The following is a 15247-nucleotide window of genomic DNA, read 5'->3' as shown; positions in this document are numbered from 1 at the left end:
TGACCTCGCATGCATCATACATGTGAGGTCACCAAGTGTCATCCTCTGTACACTAGGGATCACTGCGACCCGACTGGCTGATGGCATGATTCCATTTGGGGGTGCAACCCACAGTTTGAGAACCGCGGTCCCACGTATCCACTACTCCTGACTTGTCAATGTTATCGATCTTTGCCTTTCAGGGGCATTAAAGCAACTCCTCCCACGGCGTCATCACACAGCCCTTCAGAAGGGAGCAGCAGCAGCAGCAGCATGGTACCTGAGCCGATCACAAAACATATCCATGATCTCCAGCAGGGACTGGACGCAGAGATCTCGGGAGAAGTCATCGAACTACAACACAGGAATACAAGGGGATTTTAAAACCAGACGCATTGAATACAGATCTCGGTTTTTAAACAGATACTTTAAAAGATCGTCTGCATCCCACTCTGGGATAGGACAGGGCTCCCAGCCAAGAGTTTTTATTGGCAGCTCGTTCACAGCTACTCAGAAATGAAGGAAGTATGAACAGGAACATTGTAGGCAAGACACAAAGTAATTCTACCACTCTACTCAGCACTGATGAGACGTTCTGGGCACCAGGCTTCAAGAAAGATGTGGACAAATTGGAGAAAGTCCAGAGGCGAGCAACAAAAAATGATGAAAGGTCTAGAAAACATGACCTACGATGGAAGAGTGAAATAAATGTGTTTGTTTAGTCTGGAGAAGCAAAGACTGAAGGGAAACACAATAACAGTTTTCAAGTACATAAAAGGGTGTTATAAAAAGGAGGGTGATAAATTGTTCTTCTCCACTAAGGACAGGACAAGAAGTACCGGGCTTAAATTGCAGCAAGGGAGGTTTAGGCTGGACATTAGGAAAAACTTCCTGGCAGGGTGGTTAAGCACTGGAACAAATTACTTAGCGAGGTTGTGGAATCTCCATCATGGGAGATTTTTAAGAACAGGTTAGAGCAGTGAATCTCAGATCTCAGTGGTTCATCAGCCAAGTTAGTGAACAACAGTACCCAGAAGACCCACAATCATGTGAATTCATTGTCTCATTTACTATAGTACTATCCAGATGTAAACAGTATGACAGGGGAAATATTTACATATATTATTCTCATAGCAAATAAGTCAATAACTTAGTGCAAGTTGATAATTTAATTGGTTAACAACACAGTAAAAGCACCCTGATTGGTTAATAATTAAATCACTCAGTGTTTTAATATCATGTACTGCAAAGAGCCGCAGGAGACACATTAAATAGCCACTTGCGGCTCAGAAGCCTTGTCTGACTATCACTGGGTTAGACAAATGCCCACCAGGGATGGTCTAGATAATACATAGTCCTGCCTCAGTACACTTGACCCATCAAGATCTTTCTAGTCCTACATTTCTATGATTCTAGGTCAATGTTTCTCAATGGGTGGGTCGTGACCTGCTGGGAGGGGATCATTAAAGGCAGTCAGGGGACCACCAAGGGTTGGAAGTTTTATTACAATCTAAAGCAAAGAAAATCTCACTCCTCCACTGCCCACATGCTCTTACCCTTCACGTGATCTCTGTCAACCTCAGAATATATGGAGACGTACCTATCTCCTAGAACTGGAAGGGACCCTGAAAGGTCATCGGGTCCAGCCCCCTGCCTTCACTAGCAGGACCGAGTACTGATTTTGCCCCAGATCCCTAAGTGGCCCTCCTCAAGGACTGAACTCACAACCCTGGACTTAGCAGGCCAATGCTCAAACCACTGAGCTCTCCCTCCCCACAACCTAACCTCTTGACTCTCACACACACAAATAAATATTAAAGTATTATCATCATTGATCCTTTCTTCCCTTTATTCCTACAGTAAAGATCAGGTAAAAGCAGCAAAGAATCCTGTGGTATCTTATAGACTAACAGACATTTTGGAGCATGAGCTTGTGTGGGTGAATACCCACTTCTTCAGATGCATGTAGTGGAAATTTCCAGGGGCAGGTATATATATGCAAGCAAGCTAGAGATAACGAGGTTAGTTGAATCAGGGAGGATGAGGCCCTGTTCTAGCAGTTGAGGTGTGAAAACCAAGGGAGGAGACAGTGGCTTTGTAGTTGGCAAGCCATTCACAGTCTTTGTTTAATCCTGAGCTGATGGTGTCAAATTTGCAGATGAGCTGAAGCTCAACAGTTTCTCTTTGAAGTCTGGTCCTGAAGTTTTTTTGCTGCAGGATGGCCACCTTAAGGTCTGCTACAATGTGGTCGGGAACTTACTCTAGCAACAACTAGCAATCTTTCATATGAACTATTTATTACCCATAGCAGCCTATGCTGGGAGTGCATTTCCCTCTGTCACTAAAACACAACGTCGCCATGGACAGATTTTCAGAATGGTTCATTGCCCAGTAAGAATGGCCAGACTGGGTCAGGCCAAGGGTTGGTCTAGCCCAGTATCCTTTCTTCTGACAGCAGCCAATGCCAGGTGCTTTAGAGGGAATGAACAGAATGGGAAATCATTGAGTGATCCATCCCCTGTCGTCCACTCCCAGGTTCTTGCAGTCAGATCATGGGCGACTCTATGTATTTTGCCACCCCAAGCACAGCGGTCAGGCGGCTTTCGGCAGCGCACCTGCAGGAGGTCCGCTGGTAATGCGGATTCGGCAGCGCGCCTGCACCTTCGGCATACCCACCGTCGAATTGCTGCTGGAACCGTGGGATCGGCAGACCTCCTGCAGGCATGCCGCTGAAGGCAGCCTGACTACCGCCCTCACGGCAACCAGCAGGCTGCCCCCCGCAGCTTGCTGCCCCAGGCACACACTTGGTGCGCTGGTGCCTGGAGCCGCTCCTGCTAGGGACACCTAGTGCATGGGGCTGCATTCATGACAATCCTGGGCAAATAGCCTTTGATGGATCTATCATCCATGAAGAGCAGGAGCTGCTGGATGCTGAGTACTTGTGAAACTGACCCTTCACGTGTAACCTCAGGCCCTGGGACATTTAATACAAGTTACACTGGCTAAGATGTTAATACTGATTCAAAGAGAAAAAACAGCAGTCTCTGGCTCTGCCACTGCATTAACTGGCAGCGCTACATCTCCACGTTGCTAGTTTTAAGTATTAACCCCGGATTCCCACACCATTGCTGGAGTGGTCGACTGCTGTGAGAAGGACGTGCCAGCATGTGGTTTTAAACGTGTCATACCCACGTTAGATGGATTAGACTTTTAAACTTCTCTTGCAAGGAACTGTGTGCAGTTTCCCAAAGGAAAGGCAAAGTGATCTCTTTCCATTGATGGTGTACAGCCTGTTCCACAGGGCAGGGACATAGAAACGTAATCTCTTCGGTTTGTGCCATCTGATCATTGCTGACTCAACAAAGGATGTCACTTCCCGTTTGACCTATATCTGGCAGGAGTTAGTGGGACAGAAATGGATGCATAGATTGTAGGTTAAATGAAAGACAGCATTCGTCAAGATCTACCTTACTGATGGCCGTCAGGACAGTGGAATAAGACACCATCTAGGAACAAAAAAGACAGAGCAAGAAAGTTATTAGCTAACATTTTAAAATGCAATTGCTGTTGCCAAGGCATAATGAGGTCATTTTACAGCTGCGCTACTTGTCTCTTAAAACGGGGCTTTGGCAGTGACCCAGCACAAATTTAAAGAGACATTTTTAGGTGATCATTGATTTGCTTTACACAAACTTCACATTAAACTACAATTTTAAATAACAAGCTAAGGAAAGCAAGAGTGTCTGGCAGCTGAGGAACTGTCTAGAGGGGAAGGGATCTCTATGCTCGCCTCTAGGCCATCATCAGAAGCTTCACTGCTTTGGCACGTACTGATCAGGGGGACACTCTGCCACTATCTCCTTGCAGAGGAGAGAAGCATGATCAAGTACCACACTGGGAGACAGGAAATTCTGAATTCCAATCCTGGCTCACACACTGACTCTCTCTGTGGATCTAGGCAAGTCACTTAACTTCTGAACCTTGGTTTCCCGGAAGCAACAGGTCCCCTAACTCGGGGTTGGGAAGATTAAATTCCTCAGTGTCTGTAAGGCACTTTGAAAAGGAGAAGTGCTGTGGAGGTTGTTACCTGGGAACTGATTGCATATTTCAGGTACGACAAGATCAGTGGGTTGGGTGATGGGCCAATCATGGCCTGTTCAAGGAGAGCTTCTGAAATGAAAACAAGAAAGGCCGGAGATTTCAGTTCAGCTAACACATGATCTCTCATTGTCAGCACATCCCACAAGCAGGAAGGGAGACATAGAAAATATTGCTGATCCCAAAGATTTAGCACAACACCTTCTTTAAATTAAATCCTACAAGTGTCCATTCCCAGTAGCAGAGGACAATAAATAACTTAGGAAGCATAAAGTATCCTGCTGCTAACTCAGCTCTTGCAGAGAATCTTGGGCCCTTCTTAGACTCATAGCCTTTAAGGTCAGAAGGGACCATCATGATCATCTAGTCTGACCTCCTAAACAACACAGGCCACAGAATCTCACCCACCCTGTCATAAATAGATAGCTAAGGGTTAATGTTTCTTTTACCTGTAAAGAGTTAACAAAGGGAACCAAACACCTGACCAGAGGACCAATCAGGAAACTGGATTTTTCAAAGTCAGGGAGGGAATTTTTGGACTCTGAGTCTTTTGTCTGTCTCTCAGCTTGAGAAGCTTCTTTCTTCTTCTAATTCTTTCTGTCTCCAACTTGTAAGTACAGGTAGAAAAACAATATAGGCTTTTATGTTGTTTTTGGGTGTATTTACATGTGTGTAACTTGCTGGAATGTTTCAAATTGGATATCTTTTGAATCAGACTGTTTATTCATATTTCTTATAAGCATAGCCCTGTATTCCATCTTGTTACAGAGAATATGTTTATGTCTTTTCTTTTCTTTTTACATTATAAGCTTTCTTTTTAAGATGTTTGAGGAGTTTTCTCTCTGGGGTAGTTAACTAGAGGAACAAGGAGGGAGGGAGAAAGATTTCTTGGTGAACACGTAGTTGGTTAGATCTACGAGAGGAATAAAAAAGCTCTGCAGCACCAGGGATTGGATAAGTGGCGAGGGGAAATGAAGAGAGATGAGAATCATTTCTTTGTTTCCTTGCTTTATTTGAGGTATAGTTGTCTCTTTGTGGAATAAAGGAGACATGCTTCTTGGTATTGTGATGTAAAGAGATTGCATCAATACTCTCAGGTTAGCCCAGAGAGGAAAGTCTGGGTGGGAGAGAGAGAGGGGGAAGGGAAGTGGGTCATTTCCCTTTGTTGTGGCTCAGGGCTTCTGAGTCTTGGGGTCCCCCAAAGAAGGTTTGGGGAGACCATAGGGGGCCAAAACCCTGGAATTTTTGGATGGTGGCAGCGAGATCAAAGCTAAGTTGGTAAGTAAGCTTAGAAGGGTTCATGCTAAGCACCCAGATTTTGGACGCTAAGGTCCAGATTTGGGAAAGAGGCTTATGATACACCCAATCTTGTAATAAACCCCTAACCTATGTCAGAGCTACTGAAGTCCTCAAATCATGGTTTACAAACTTCAAGGTGCAGAGAATCCTCCAGCAAGTGACCGGTGCCCCATGCTGCAGAGGAAGGTGAAAAACCCCCAATCTGCTCTGAAGGAAAATTCCTTCCCAACCCCAGATATGGCAATCAGCTAAACCCTGAGCATGTGGGTAAGACTCAGCAGCCAGACACCCAGGAAAGAATCATCCCATGTAACATCCCATCACTTACTTCCAACTTACTGGGGCCCAGTGATCTGGGAGAAAACCTCTGCTCACACACATCTCTTGGCTGCTGCCACAGTTGGGTGGCTTTTGCTATTGGTTCCTGAACTCTTCAGGCCTGGCAAATGGCCCTTCTGCTGAGAATGCCCATGCACTTTTGGCACCCACTTCCCCTGGCAATCTGCCAGTGCCTGGATTTGGCAGCTCACGGGTGCAGGGTATGTGCTATCTGTTCAGTCAAGCTTTTAATTGATCATTTAAACTACTGCAGCAGAGCACAAAGGCTGTCTCACAAAGACAGACCCATATTTTACAGCATTTGTTTTAATTAGTCTGAGGCACCCAGACGCTGGAGGTGGAAGCTGCCGTTTGGGAATCTCTAAATAAGTGCATCCTTCACTTTCTTGGAGGGCAACTGCTCAAAAATAATGCACCAGTCTGAATCCCCAGACAATAATAAATTGCAAGCACTGAATCAGAATTGTTGGCTGCAATTACGGACACTGGGAACCAAACGCATCTTTCTGCTCACCAGAGAGAGAGAATTCTAATGGTAACTTTTCCCCTTCCTGTCATCCTGTAACCAGGGAGCAGGATACAACCCAGGTGAGACATTACGATCCATCGTGTACGTATCACTGCAGCTCCGCCAGGCACTGGGGCTGTTCTGGTATCTCATTGCCAGATATTTTCCTTTGGTCTTCGGATTTGAAAGCAGTGTCTGAATGTTAAAAACAACCCATTCTAGGGCTAATGCACAGGGGTTTAAAGGAAATCACCTCATCCAAAATTACAAACAAGGATGATCATCAGAGCTATTCCAAGTGACAAACCAGTCCTCCCTGGACTCCTGCAACCCTGTCATTATTTGTATTAAGGTAGCGCTACTAGAAACCGCAGTCGAGACCAACGGCCTATTTTATGCACACCTTTTAAGAGACAGTCCTTACCCTACACAGACAAGGCAGGCAGTGGGTGAAGAAAATACAGGCTCACAGCGAGGGGAACAGACTTGCCAAAGGCTGCACAGCAGTGACAGAACTAGGGCTAGAACCAAAGTCTCCAGAGTCTGCTTAGTGCCTTTCCACTGCCTCCCACCTCCCTCAGGTCAGCCTCTTCATAACAGGGAATCACTGGTTCACCTGGGCTGCCTCATTTCTACACAAACTCTACAGATGACAGAGAGACTCTGTTATAATTGACATGTGCCAAAGGTTTCAAATCCAGGAGCCTAAAGTCAAGCTCCTGCATGCAGATTTCAGCAACCACATGGAAGTGCCCTGAATGTCAACAATTCTGAATGGCTGCAGTTCCCCTGCCCCAACAGAGCTGAGTGAATGTGGCTAAATCTGGACGTAGACGCCTAACTTTAGGTACCTGGGTTTGAAAATAGTAGCCACCGTTAGGGTGACCAGATGTTCCAATTTTATAGGGACAGTCCCGATTTTGGGGGCTTTTTCTTATATAGGCACCTATTACCCCTCACCTCCTGCCCTCTGGTTACCCTGGCCACCGTGCCCAAATGGTGTTAAATATGGTCAAGGCCTAGAAGAAGGCAGAATCTCTGTCCTGAAAGAGCTTATCATCTAAGAAGATAAAGTGCAGACAAAGGAGTGAAGGCAGGAAACAATAGGCAGAGAGGAGCGTAGGGCTGGGAGGAGCAATACACAGCCGCTGGGGGTGGCTGAGCTCTGATTTGGGTTAGTCTCTCAATATAGGTGCATTTTTACAGTTATGTTTTCAGAACTTGAGGGGGGGGAAAGAGGTTAGCTATATCCTATCACAATGATATCTGAAGGATTTTTATCTTGGGACTGATTTGCAGTACACAACAGTTATAAGTGGTAACTCAGAGTCACAGATCTTCCATTTGGATCATGTGGTACCCAGTAAATTCCTTTGTATGACAAGTATCAGATCATGCAGGTCTTTAAAAACAAAAATCTATTCACCACTGGTGAATGGGAAGCTTTCTATAATTAGGGGAGGGGAGCACTAAATGATAAATTTCTGCAGCTCTCAAAACACTACCTTTCTAATTCTAGTAGATGTAAAGAACACACGCCAAATATAAATACAGCATCGTATTCCTGAGCCTGCAGACTGCCTCAGTGCCGCTGCTGCTGCTCAGAGCTTTTCCAAGCAGCAACACAGCAAAAATAATAGAATACTAATTGTGAAAATAATCATGGCCATTTTACTCTTCTGCTGCTCAAGATGGCTAACAGCAGAAGCAGAAAAAGGGACAGCGACTGTAGCAGAAGAATACACCCTCTGCAGCAGTTGAGAAGATGGGGTCAGGTAGAGTAGCAGATATCTCACTTTACAGTAGGCTTACAACTGGAGGGCAAGCAAAGCGGAACTCTTTTCCATCCCAGCAGGCAAGGTGAGGCTTCAAAATTTAGCAACTACCCTCTAGCCAGAGAGTGAGATTACAAAAATGGTACTCTCAGGCAATGTCCGGGCATAACATTACAGTACCTTCCTTCTACCCAGCAGGTTTGAGCTGGACTTTCCACCCACAGCCTTGGGACCTTACTGGTGTCCCTGCAATCCAGATTCCACGCTAGTCCTCTGGCCAGTAGGTGTCTGGTAAATTCCACAAGACTATGTTAATGAACCAATAAACTTTTGAAAGGAATAGAAATGGGATCTCACAAGTGAAAGAGGTTCCCCCCCCTCACTAAACAGAAAATGGACTCAGAATGGAATCGCATGTGGGGAAGATATGATCTTAGGTTATGGGAGAGCCAACTCTCATCTAGCATAATTCAGACGTTCAATCCAGTTCTCCATGTTGGTTTGAATGGGGAATATTTCCTTTGAAAACCTCTCCTTTATATCAACTCAAGAACAAGTGATTTGTGTTAGTTTACACAGAGCTTTTAAACACACACCACATACAGGAAAAACTAACAACATGTTACCATAATTGGCATAAAAGCCTGGCAATTATTTTACCTACGTATACTCAGCAAGTACCACCACTTAGCAGGATTTGTGTCAATCTCCCTTCTTGAACTGGGATGAGAAAAGCAAATTCTAATAAGATCTGTGGGTCGGAAGATGCTTTCAGTTTCTTAATAAACAATAATCCCTAATGTTTATAAGAACAGAAATACCTAGTTCCTATACAGCGCTTTGTATCCACAGATCTTTAAGTGCTTTACAGGGGAGATAAGGATCATTATCCCCACTGAGGTACAAGGGGATGCATAAGGTCTCCAAGCAAACCAACAGCACAGCTGGGAAGAGAACCCAGGTCTCTTTAGTCTCCATTTAGTGTTCTATCCACTAAGCCAACCTGCATCTCCCAGTGTCAGTAAAAGCTCAGCAAGTTATTTCAGCCAACAATCGCGCTATATACCCCCCTCTTCCTAAGATTTACATACTTGGCTTTAAGCATGAGTGGCCCCCGTGAAGGACTCCACATGTGTATAAGTCTTTGGAGGGCAGGAGCCTTCATTTCCAAAGTTTACTGTTGGGAAGTTTTTCAGCTCTGATAACTAGGGCTGAGAAATAACACTGAACATAATACAAATGCTGTGGTTTGCTTTTCCAGATCATATGTTTGTCTCCCTTTGTACCACGGACATAACACAAGCAGATATGTGCACCCAAGCAATCAAACAAAAAAAAACCCTGACCTGCCAAATTAAGTATGTCCCACGTGGCTCCTTTGGGGAAGAATTTCTTCATGTTTATGGCCCACTGGTAATCGCTCCACCGCTCTTTCCAGGCCTGGAGAATGGCCTGTTTTAGATTGACAACCTTCATCTTTCTGTTCTGAAAGGAAGAGAGAAGACACAGCAGCTTGTTCACAACAGCATTTTGCACCCAATCCTCTCACAGACTTAGCTCCCCCGCACATCGCCCCTGGGGCTCTATAAATTAAACATCTTTTATTTCTATAATAAAAGATTCACTTAGAAGGAGGTAGGGCAGCCGGTTCACACAGGAGGCTGGGAGCCAGGACTCCAGTCCACCGGTGAGAGCAGGAGCAAAGGCTCCTGGGTCCTACTCGCACTGGGAGGGAGCACAGGGTGCTGGGGGGCAGGACTCCTGGGTTCCCTTCCCACTCCCAGATCTGGGGAACACGTGTGCCCCAGTGTTTACAGCACGGGAATGGGAGCCAGGACGCCTGGGTTCTGCTCCCAGCTCTGGCAGGGGGCAGGCTCCTGTGGCCAGAGGTGGAGGAGTGAAGCCCATCACCCCCCCAGTGGGGACCCCAGGGGGCGGGGGGGGTGAGCCCGCCCCCTAGTAGCACCCCTTGAACCTGCTTGTGGGGGAGGGGCAGCCCCCCTGGAAAGACACCCAGGGTCTCTCCACCCAGGTCCCCCCCGGGGCCCCCATCTGGAAAGACACCCGAGGGGGGCGCTCTCACCTGCCAGCCCTCGCACCCTAACAGCACCTCCTTCCGCCCCTGGGCCCCGCCATCTTGGCACCCACCAACAAGCCCTCCACGGATTGGCTGGAAGCGCGCCGCCCGCCGCGGAGCTCGCTGGGAGCGGTAGTTTATTGAGGCTGGCTGCTCGAGCCTGGGGTGGAGGCGTGTTTAACGCCGGTCCCAGCCAGAGACACCGGAGCCGCCTCTCTGACGCGGCGGGTGGGGCGGTGCTATTTTCCAGCCTTTAGAAAATGTAGGATTTCTTTTTTACTGTTATTTGGGGGTTATTTATTGGTGCCCCTTTGCCAGTTAGAATCTATAAAAAGACATTTGTGCTGCCCCCCCCCCAGCAGCTTGTGGAGAAATGGGGCTGAATCCCGCGGTGGGTGCCGCAGCCAGAGGGGCTGTGACCTGCCCCCATCCCACCCCAGCCAGGATCAGCATGCATCCTTAATTACCATTTACGGTCATGTGCGCCAAGTGCCAGGCACGTCCCAAACACCCAGGAAGACTGGCACCTGCCCACCCTCTGAGGAGTTGTCTCTCCTCCAGTCAGTGGGTTTCAAACCATGGCCCCCGAGTAACAGGCTGGGCACTGGCGTTGGCTTTGCGCAGAGCTCTGGGCAGGTGGGGCACTGCGGTTGGCTGGGTTCCCCTCATTTCCAATGGCTACACCATGTTAAATGATGCAACATGTTTAATAATTCACTCAGTGTTACTTTCCCCAAGCAAGCAGTCACTCTTAGCAGCCACAAATTTCAATATCCGTAGATTCAAAGGCCACAAGGGACTATTGTGATATAGTCTGACCATCTGTGTAACATGGCCAGAGAACATAAGAGCAACCATACTAGGTCAGACCAAAGGTCCATCTAGCCCAGTGTCCTGTTTTCTGACAGTGGCCAATGCCAGGTGCCCCAGAGGGAATGAACAGAATAGGTAACAGAACAGAGCATCCCCAAATAATTCCTAGAGGAGCTGTCTTAGAAAAAAATAAAAATCCAAGCTTGATTTTAAAATGGCCAATGATGGACAATCCCCCATGGATGTGATAGGAACTGGGAAAGGAGATGGGGGCCAGGCTTTGAGCAACGGGAGGAGAGATTTCCTTATACCCCCCTGTCTGTATCCATCTGTTGTCTCTTATTTTATACTTAGATTGTAAGCTCTTTGGGGGAGGGATTATCTCCTTCTGTGTCTGTACAGAGCCCAGCACCATGGAGGGGTGGTAGGGCCATACAGATAATAAATACGATGAGGGAGGAAGGCTATCCACAAGAGGGAACATTTGGGAGACGCTTTCCGAAATAAATTGGAATACTCCAGTATTTGCATCAATCCCTTGCACCTCTCTCTACTTACTGCAAATACAGAGGTACCGTTCTTTCGTTCTCTGGGACAACTGGCAGGTTTGTAAGGGGAAAGCTCTCTCTTTCCAACCTGGCGCTCACATCTCCAGCCAAGCCCTCCGGCTGAGGGAGGCCATCTGAAGGGGCAGGCCTGGCAGATGGTTTTGGATCATCTTCATTCCCTTCCCTGTCTCGAGGGGAGGTGGCAATGCTGGGATGGAAATGCTCTGCTACTGCCACATGCACAATCAAAATATTTGTGCAAAGCCGCAGATTGACTCATGTGCGGGGACCCATTGTCTACGTGGCTTCACCAATCAGATCAAGGCAGCGTGTTGCCTCCCTGATCAGGCTCAAGCTGGGACATGTTCTCCTTGGGAGCTGCAGCTGTGTGTTCAAGGAGGAGCTGCAGCTGGCAACCCCGGCGCTGAAGACAGAATCAAAGCCACCTTCTTGGCTACCCGCTCCCAGGTGCATCCCAGCACAGGCTGGCTTCGGGGCTGATGGGCACCTGATTCATTCTTCATTCCCCAGCCCCAGCCCCTTTGCTGTTTGCTGCTTAGTTGGGGCTCCTGGTCAGAGTGATTTGGGGAGGGAGGGTTGACTTAGATCCAGGATGACCCTGTGATTAGGACAGTGAATTGGGACTCCAAAGAGTTGTGGGGAAAGGGGTGTCCCTTCCTGTGACCTGCTGCGTGACACGCTCCCTCTCTGGGCTGGTCCCCCCACTCCTAGTCTAGCTAGACTATCAGCTCGTTGGGGCCGGAACTGTGCACAGAGCAGCCTCGGTCTCACTTCTGGCCTCGAGGAGTTGCTATTAATACACATGATCCTCCGGCACCAAAGCCCGAGCCCGGATCCCAGAGGGCTTAAGCTAGGGGAGACTCCCCATTAGTTATTAATGAGCTAGGGGCCTATGACACCAGTTGTGTCATTCTGATTCAGTCCAGTAGGGGGCAATGGTCTTTCTCTCTCACACACAGCTGATTAGTGCAGCCCCTTCCAGATGTCCCCCGAGCCCCACAGCTGCATTTCGCCAGCGGGGCCCATCCCCAGCCCCGCAGTGGCCTTGTGCCCCGTAGCAGGCTCCACAAGGGTGCACCTGGATGGTCCGTGCCCGCACACCCTGCTCTTTACTGCAGTGGAAGCTGCACGGGGGAACGCTCTGGCCTTGCGGTAGCCGAAACAGGGAACTTTCCCCCCAGGATAGCGGCAGCGGGAGCTGCACTGAGTTCTCTCTCCTCTCTCTCTCTTTCCTGGCATCTGTTTCTCCCCACAAAGTGCCACCCACCTTCCTCGGCTGGCTGGCTGGTGTGCCCAGATCACCTGATCCCCCTCCCACAAAACCCAGTGTCTCCCAGTCACGTGCCCTGCACTCGCAACAGAGAACTGTGCCATTCGCCGTCTGCCAGGGTAATTGGGCAGTGGCTTGGAAGGGAACCTGGAGGAAAAGCTGCGTTCCTGGCAGCGTTAACCCAGTGAGCTGCCAGCTCCATGTGGGCGCTCTGCACTTACATGGCTGCAGATATGCGTTGGGCTGGGCCAGGCCAGGCCCTGGTACCGTGGGCGTGCCAGTGAGGGGGGGTGGCCCCTCTCTGCAGTGTTGTCCCTGAGGAGCCTGCATTTCAAGCGTGCAGAACACGCGCCGTTGGCTGAGCGAATTCCACCCGGCAGCAAGGCAAAGTCAAGAAGCAGATCGGGCCCAGCTCAGAATCAGGCCTGGGTTGTGATGATAAGGTCCCCGGGAGCAAGTTCACAGCCTGGTTTTCAGAGGTGCCGGACACCTGACACTTCTGTTGGCTCTGGCGGGACCTGCGGGCGCTCAGCACTTCAGACCCTGTCTCTCTGCAACGACAGCTGAAGCCAACCGAGTCTGACCTAGTTCCCAGCTTGGCCGTAGGAGCAGTGGACTGAGCTGGGGGCCATCAGCCAGGACTCCTAGGCTTTATTCTTGGCTCTGCCACTGACTCCCTGCATGACCTGGGGCGAGTCCCACCTCCTCTGACCTGCACTTTTCCCATCTGCAAAATGCTGACAATGCTGCTGGCTGATCGCTCCCTTTGTGGAGCACTGGGTGTCTGGGATGAACGGCACCATGGCCGTGCACAGCACAGCAACCAACCGGTGGGCGTGGCTGATTCACCAGTGCCCCCGCTGGATGGAATCGCAGACTTCTTGGCTGTGTGTCATAGGCCCTTCACCGCTGACAGAGATTCCCCTTGAGCAGCCGTGCAAGGGCTTTTCGTGCTGCTCTGAGATCTAGCCCCAGGCAGTTCTGAGTCCCCGTGAGCTATCTAGGAAGCTCCTTTCTCCCATGAAAGCGGCAATTCACCTCTTCGCCTCTCTTTTCCTCTCATGTGGCTGTGCAATACATTGTTCTTTTTCTTTCCCCAGTGGCGGGGAGCAGGTGACACAGGCTTAGAATAATGATCAGCCCACATGTGGTTTCAGAAACCCTCTCTCTTCCCTCCAGGGTCTTCCTCTGCTGCCCTGGGACACCCCGCTCCCTGCTCAGCCCACGCACAGAAGATGGAGCAGAGCATGGCTGGGAGAGCCTGCGTAGGGAATCCTCAAACAGCCCTGACCGTCCTGCAGGCTTGGCCTGGCCTGTCTCCATTCACTGCACATAACGTTGCCTTGTCCCCTTCTGCTTGTATGACAACACAACCCCAAGACCCGCCCAGGGCCCTGCCGTGCCGGGCAGCTCGCAAGTGGAGAGGCTGCCCCGACCCAAGTGCTCACAGGCTGACCTGGCGAGTGTTGTGATCTCCCTGTTCCAGAGGGGAACGGAGGCACAAAGGACTCCCCTGAGGTCACGTGCCACGTCAGACAGAACCCAGGAGTCCTGCTCAGCACGCTGCTACCCGGTCCCATAATAACCCAGCTCAGAACGTGCCATTCTGCAGCGAGGATGTGAATACGGGACCCAGTCCCCAGCCACAGCAGGGCCGTCCTGGGCAGCCTCAGCGGAGAGGCCTGTGGCGATGTCTCGCCTCGACCTGGGGGGCGCCGGCAAGGCTGGGGGACGCCGGCCCTGCCATGGCCTGCACTGCCCTTGCCATCAGCAGAGGGCACCACCCTCCCGGGCGGCTGAGCCTGTGCCCAGGACTGCAAGCACCAGAGCAGCCTGGATCTCTCCAGGGGGCTGAGGGCCCAGCCCCGTTGTGCTGCGATGTGAAGGCAATACCCTGCTGCCTTGGGTTAGGTCGTTACCTCGCCTGGAAAAGCTGCTGCTGCTGAACAGCAGGGAGGGATGGGGGGCCCTGCGCCCCGTTATGCCAGGGCCCTGGCCTGGCTGCCCCCAGCCAACGTGGAGTGCCCCTGGGATCCCACAGGGGTACAAGCGACGGCCCTGGCCTGAGGCTCTGGTATACACCAGCTCCCGCCGCAGCCTATGGGAGCCCAGCCCTGCCCCAAGCTGACACCACGCGGGCACTGCCCGCACATGAGCAGCTGCTGCCAGTGCCCTGGGGGGGCTGTAATCCACAGTGTTACCCCCCCCAAACGGTTCCCAGCCGAGGGATTCTGCACTATGGCCAGCAGAGGGTGCTGGGCTGCCCCTGGCCATCCCTGGCACCCGGTTCATTGTACGTAACCCCCTGCACCCCAAACCGCTCATCCCCGCCCCCCCCCCCTAGAGGTTGCATCCCCAGTCCAGAACCCTGACACTCTCCTGCACCGCAACCCTCTGTCCTAGCCCTGAGCTCCATCCCAAACCCCTCATCCCTGGCTCGTGGGCATTAATTTTCTTCATCTGGGTCGCCAGAAAAAAAAGTTTGAAAACCACTATGTTACATGAATCCTTGTTTGAGCC

The 15247-nt window shown here is 50.0% G+C and overlaps 1 protein-coding gene across 5 annotated transcripts in view; it reads right to left on the bottom strand.

Annotated features, from left to right (window-relative positions):
* Positions 1 to 10160, bottom strand: part of MED24 (mediator complex subunit 24) — a 36439-nt gene extending 26279 nt beyond the window's left edge. For 2 of the 5 annotated variants that reach the window (XM_075059701.1, XM_075059702.1), the window contains exons 1-5: positions 10082 to 10144; positions 9345 to 9483; positions 4067 to 4149; positions 3447 to 3485; positions 260 to 333 (exon numbers count right to left, since the gene is read on the bottom strand). In XM_075059701.1, coding sequence (XP_074915802.1) covers positions 260 to 333; positions 3447 to 3485; positions 4067 to 4149; positions 9345 to 9474 — 326 coding nt within the window. In that variant the 5' untranslated portion in view covers positions 9475 to 9483; positions 10082 to 10144. Of the gene's footprint in view, positions 1 to 259; positions 334 to 3446; positions 3486 to 4066; positions 4150 to 9344; positions 9484 to 10081 lie in introns of those variants that run through there. The other 3 variants (XM_032788919.2, XM_032788918.2, XM_032788924.2) reach the window with 3 other exon arrangements.
* Between the last annotated feature and the right edge of the window lie 5087 nt (positions 10161 to 15247).

The sequence above is a fragment of the Chelonoidis abingdonii genome, chromosome 21 (assembly GCF_003597395.2).
Source record: "Chelonoidis abingdonii isolate Lonesome George chromosome 21, CheloAbing_2.0, whole genome shotgun sequence".
NCBI lineage: Eukaryota > Metazoa > Chordata > Testudines > Testudinidae > Chelonoidis > Chelonoidis abingdonii.
The sequence above is the reverse complement of the archived record's forward strand: the minus strand, read 5'-3'. Positions and strand labels throughout refer to the sequence as shown.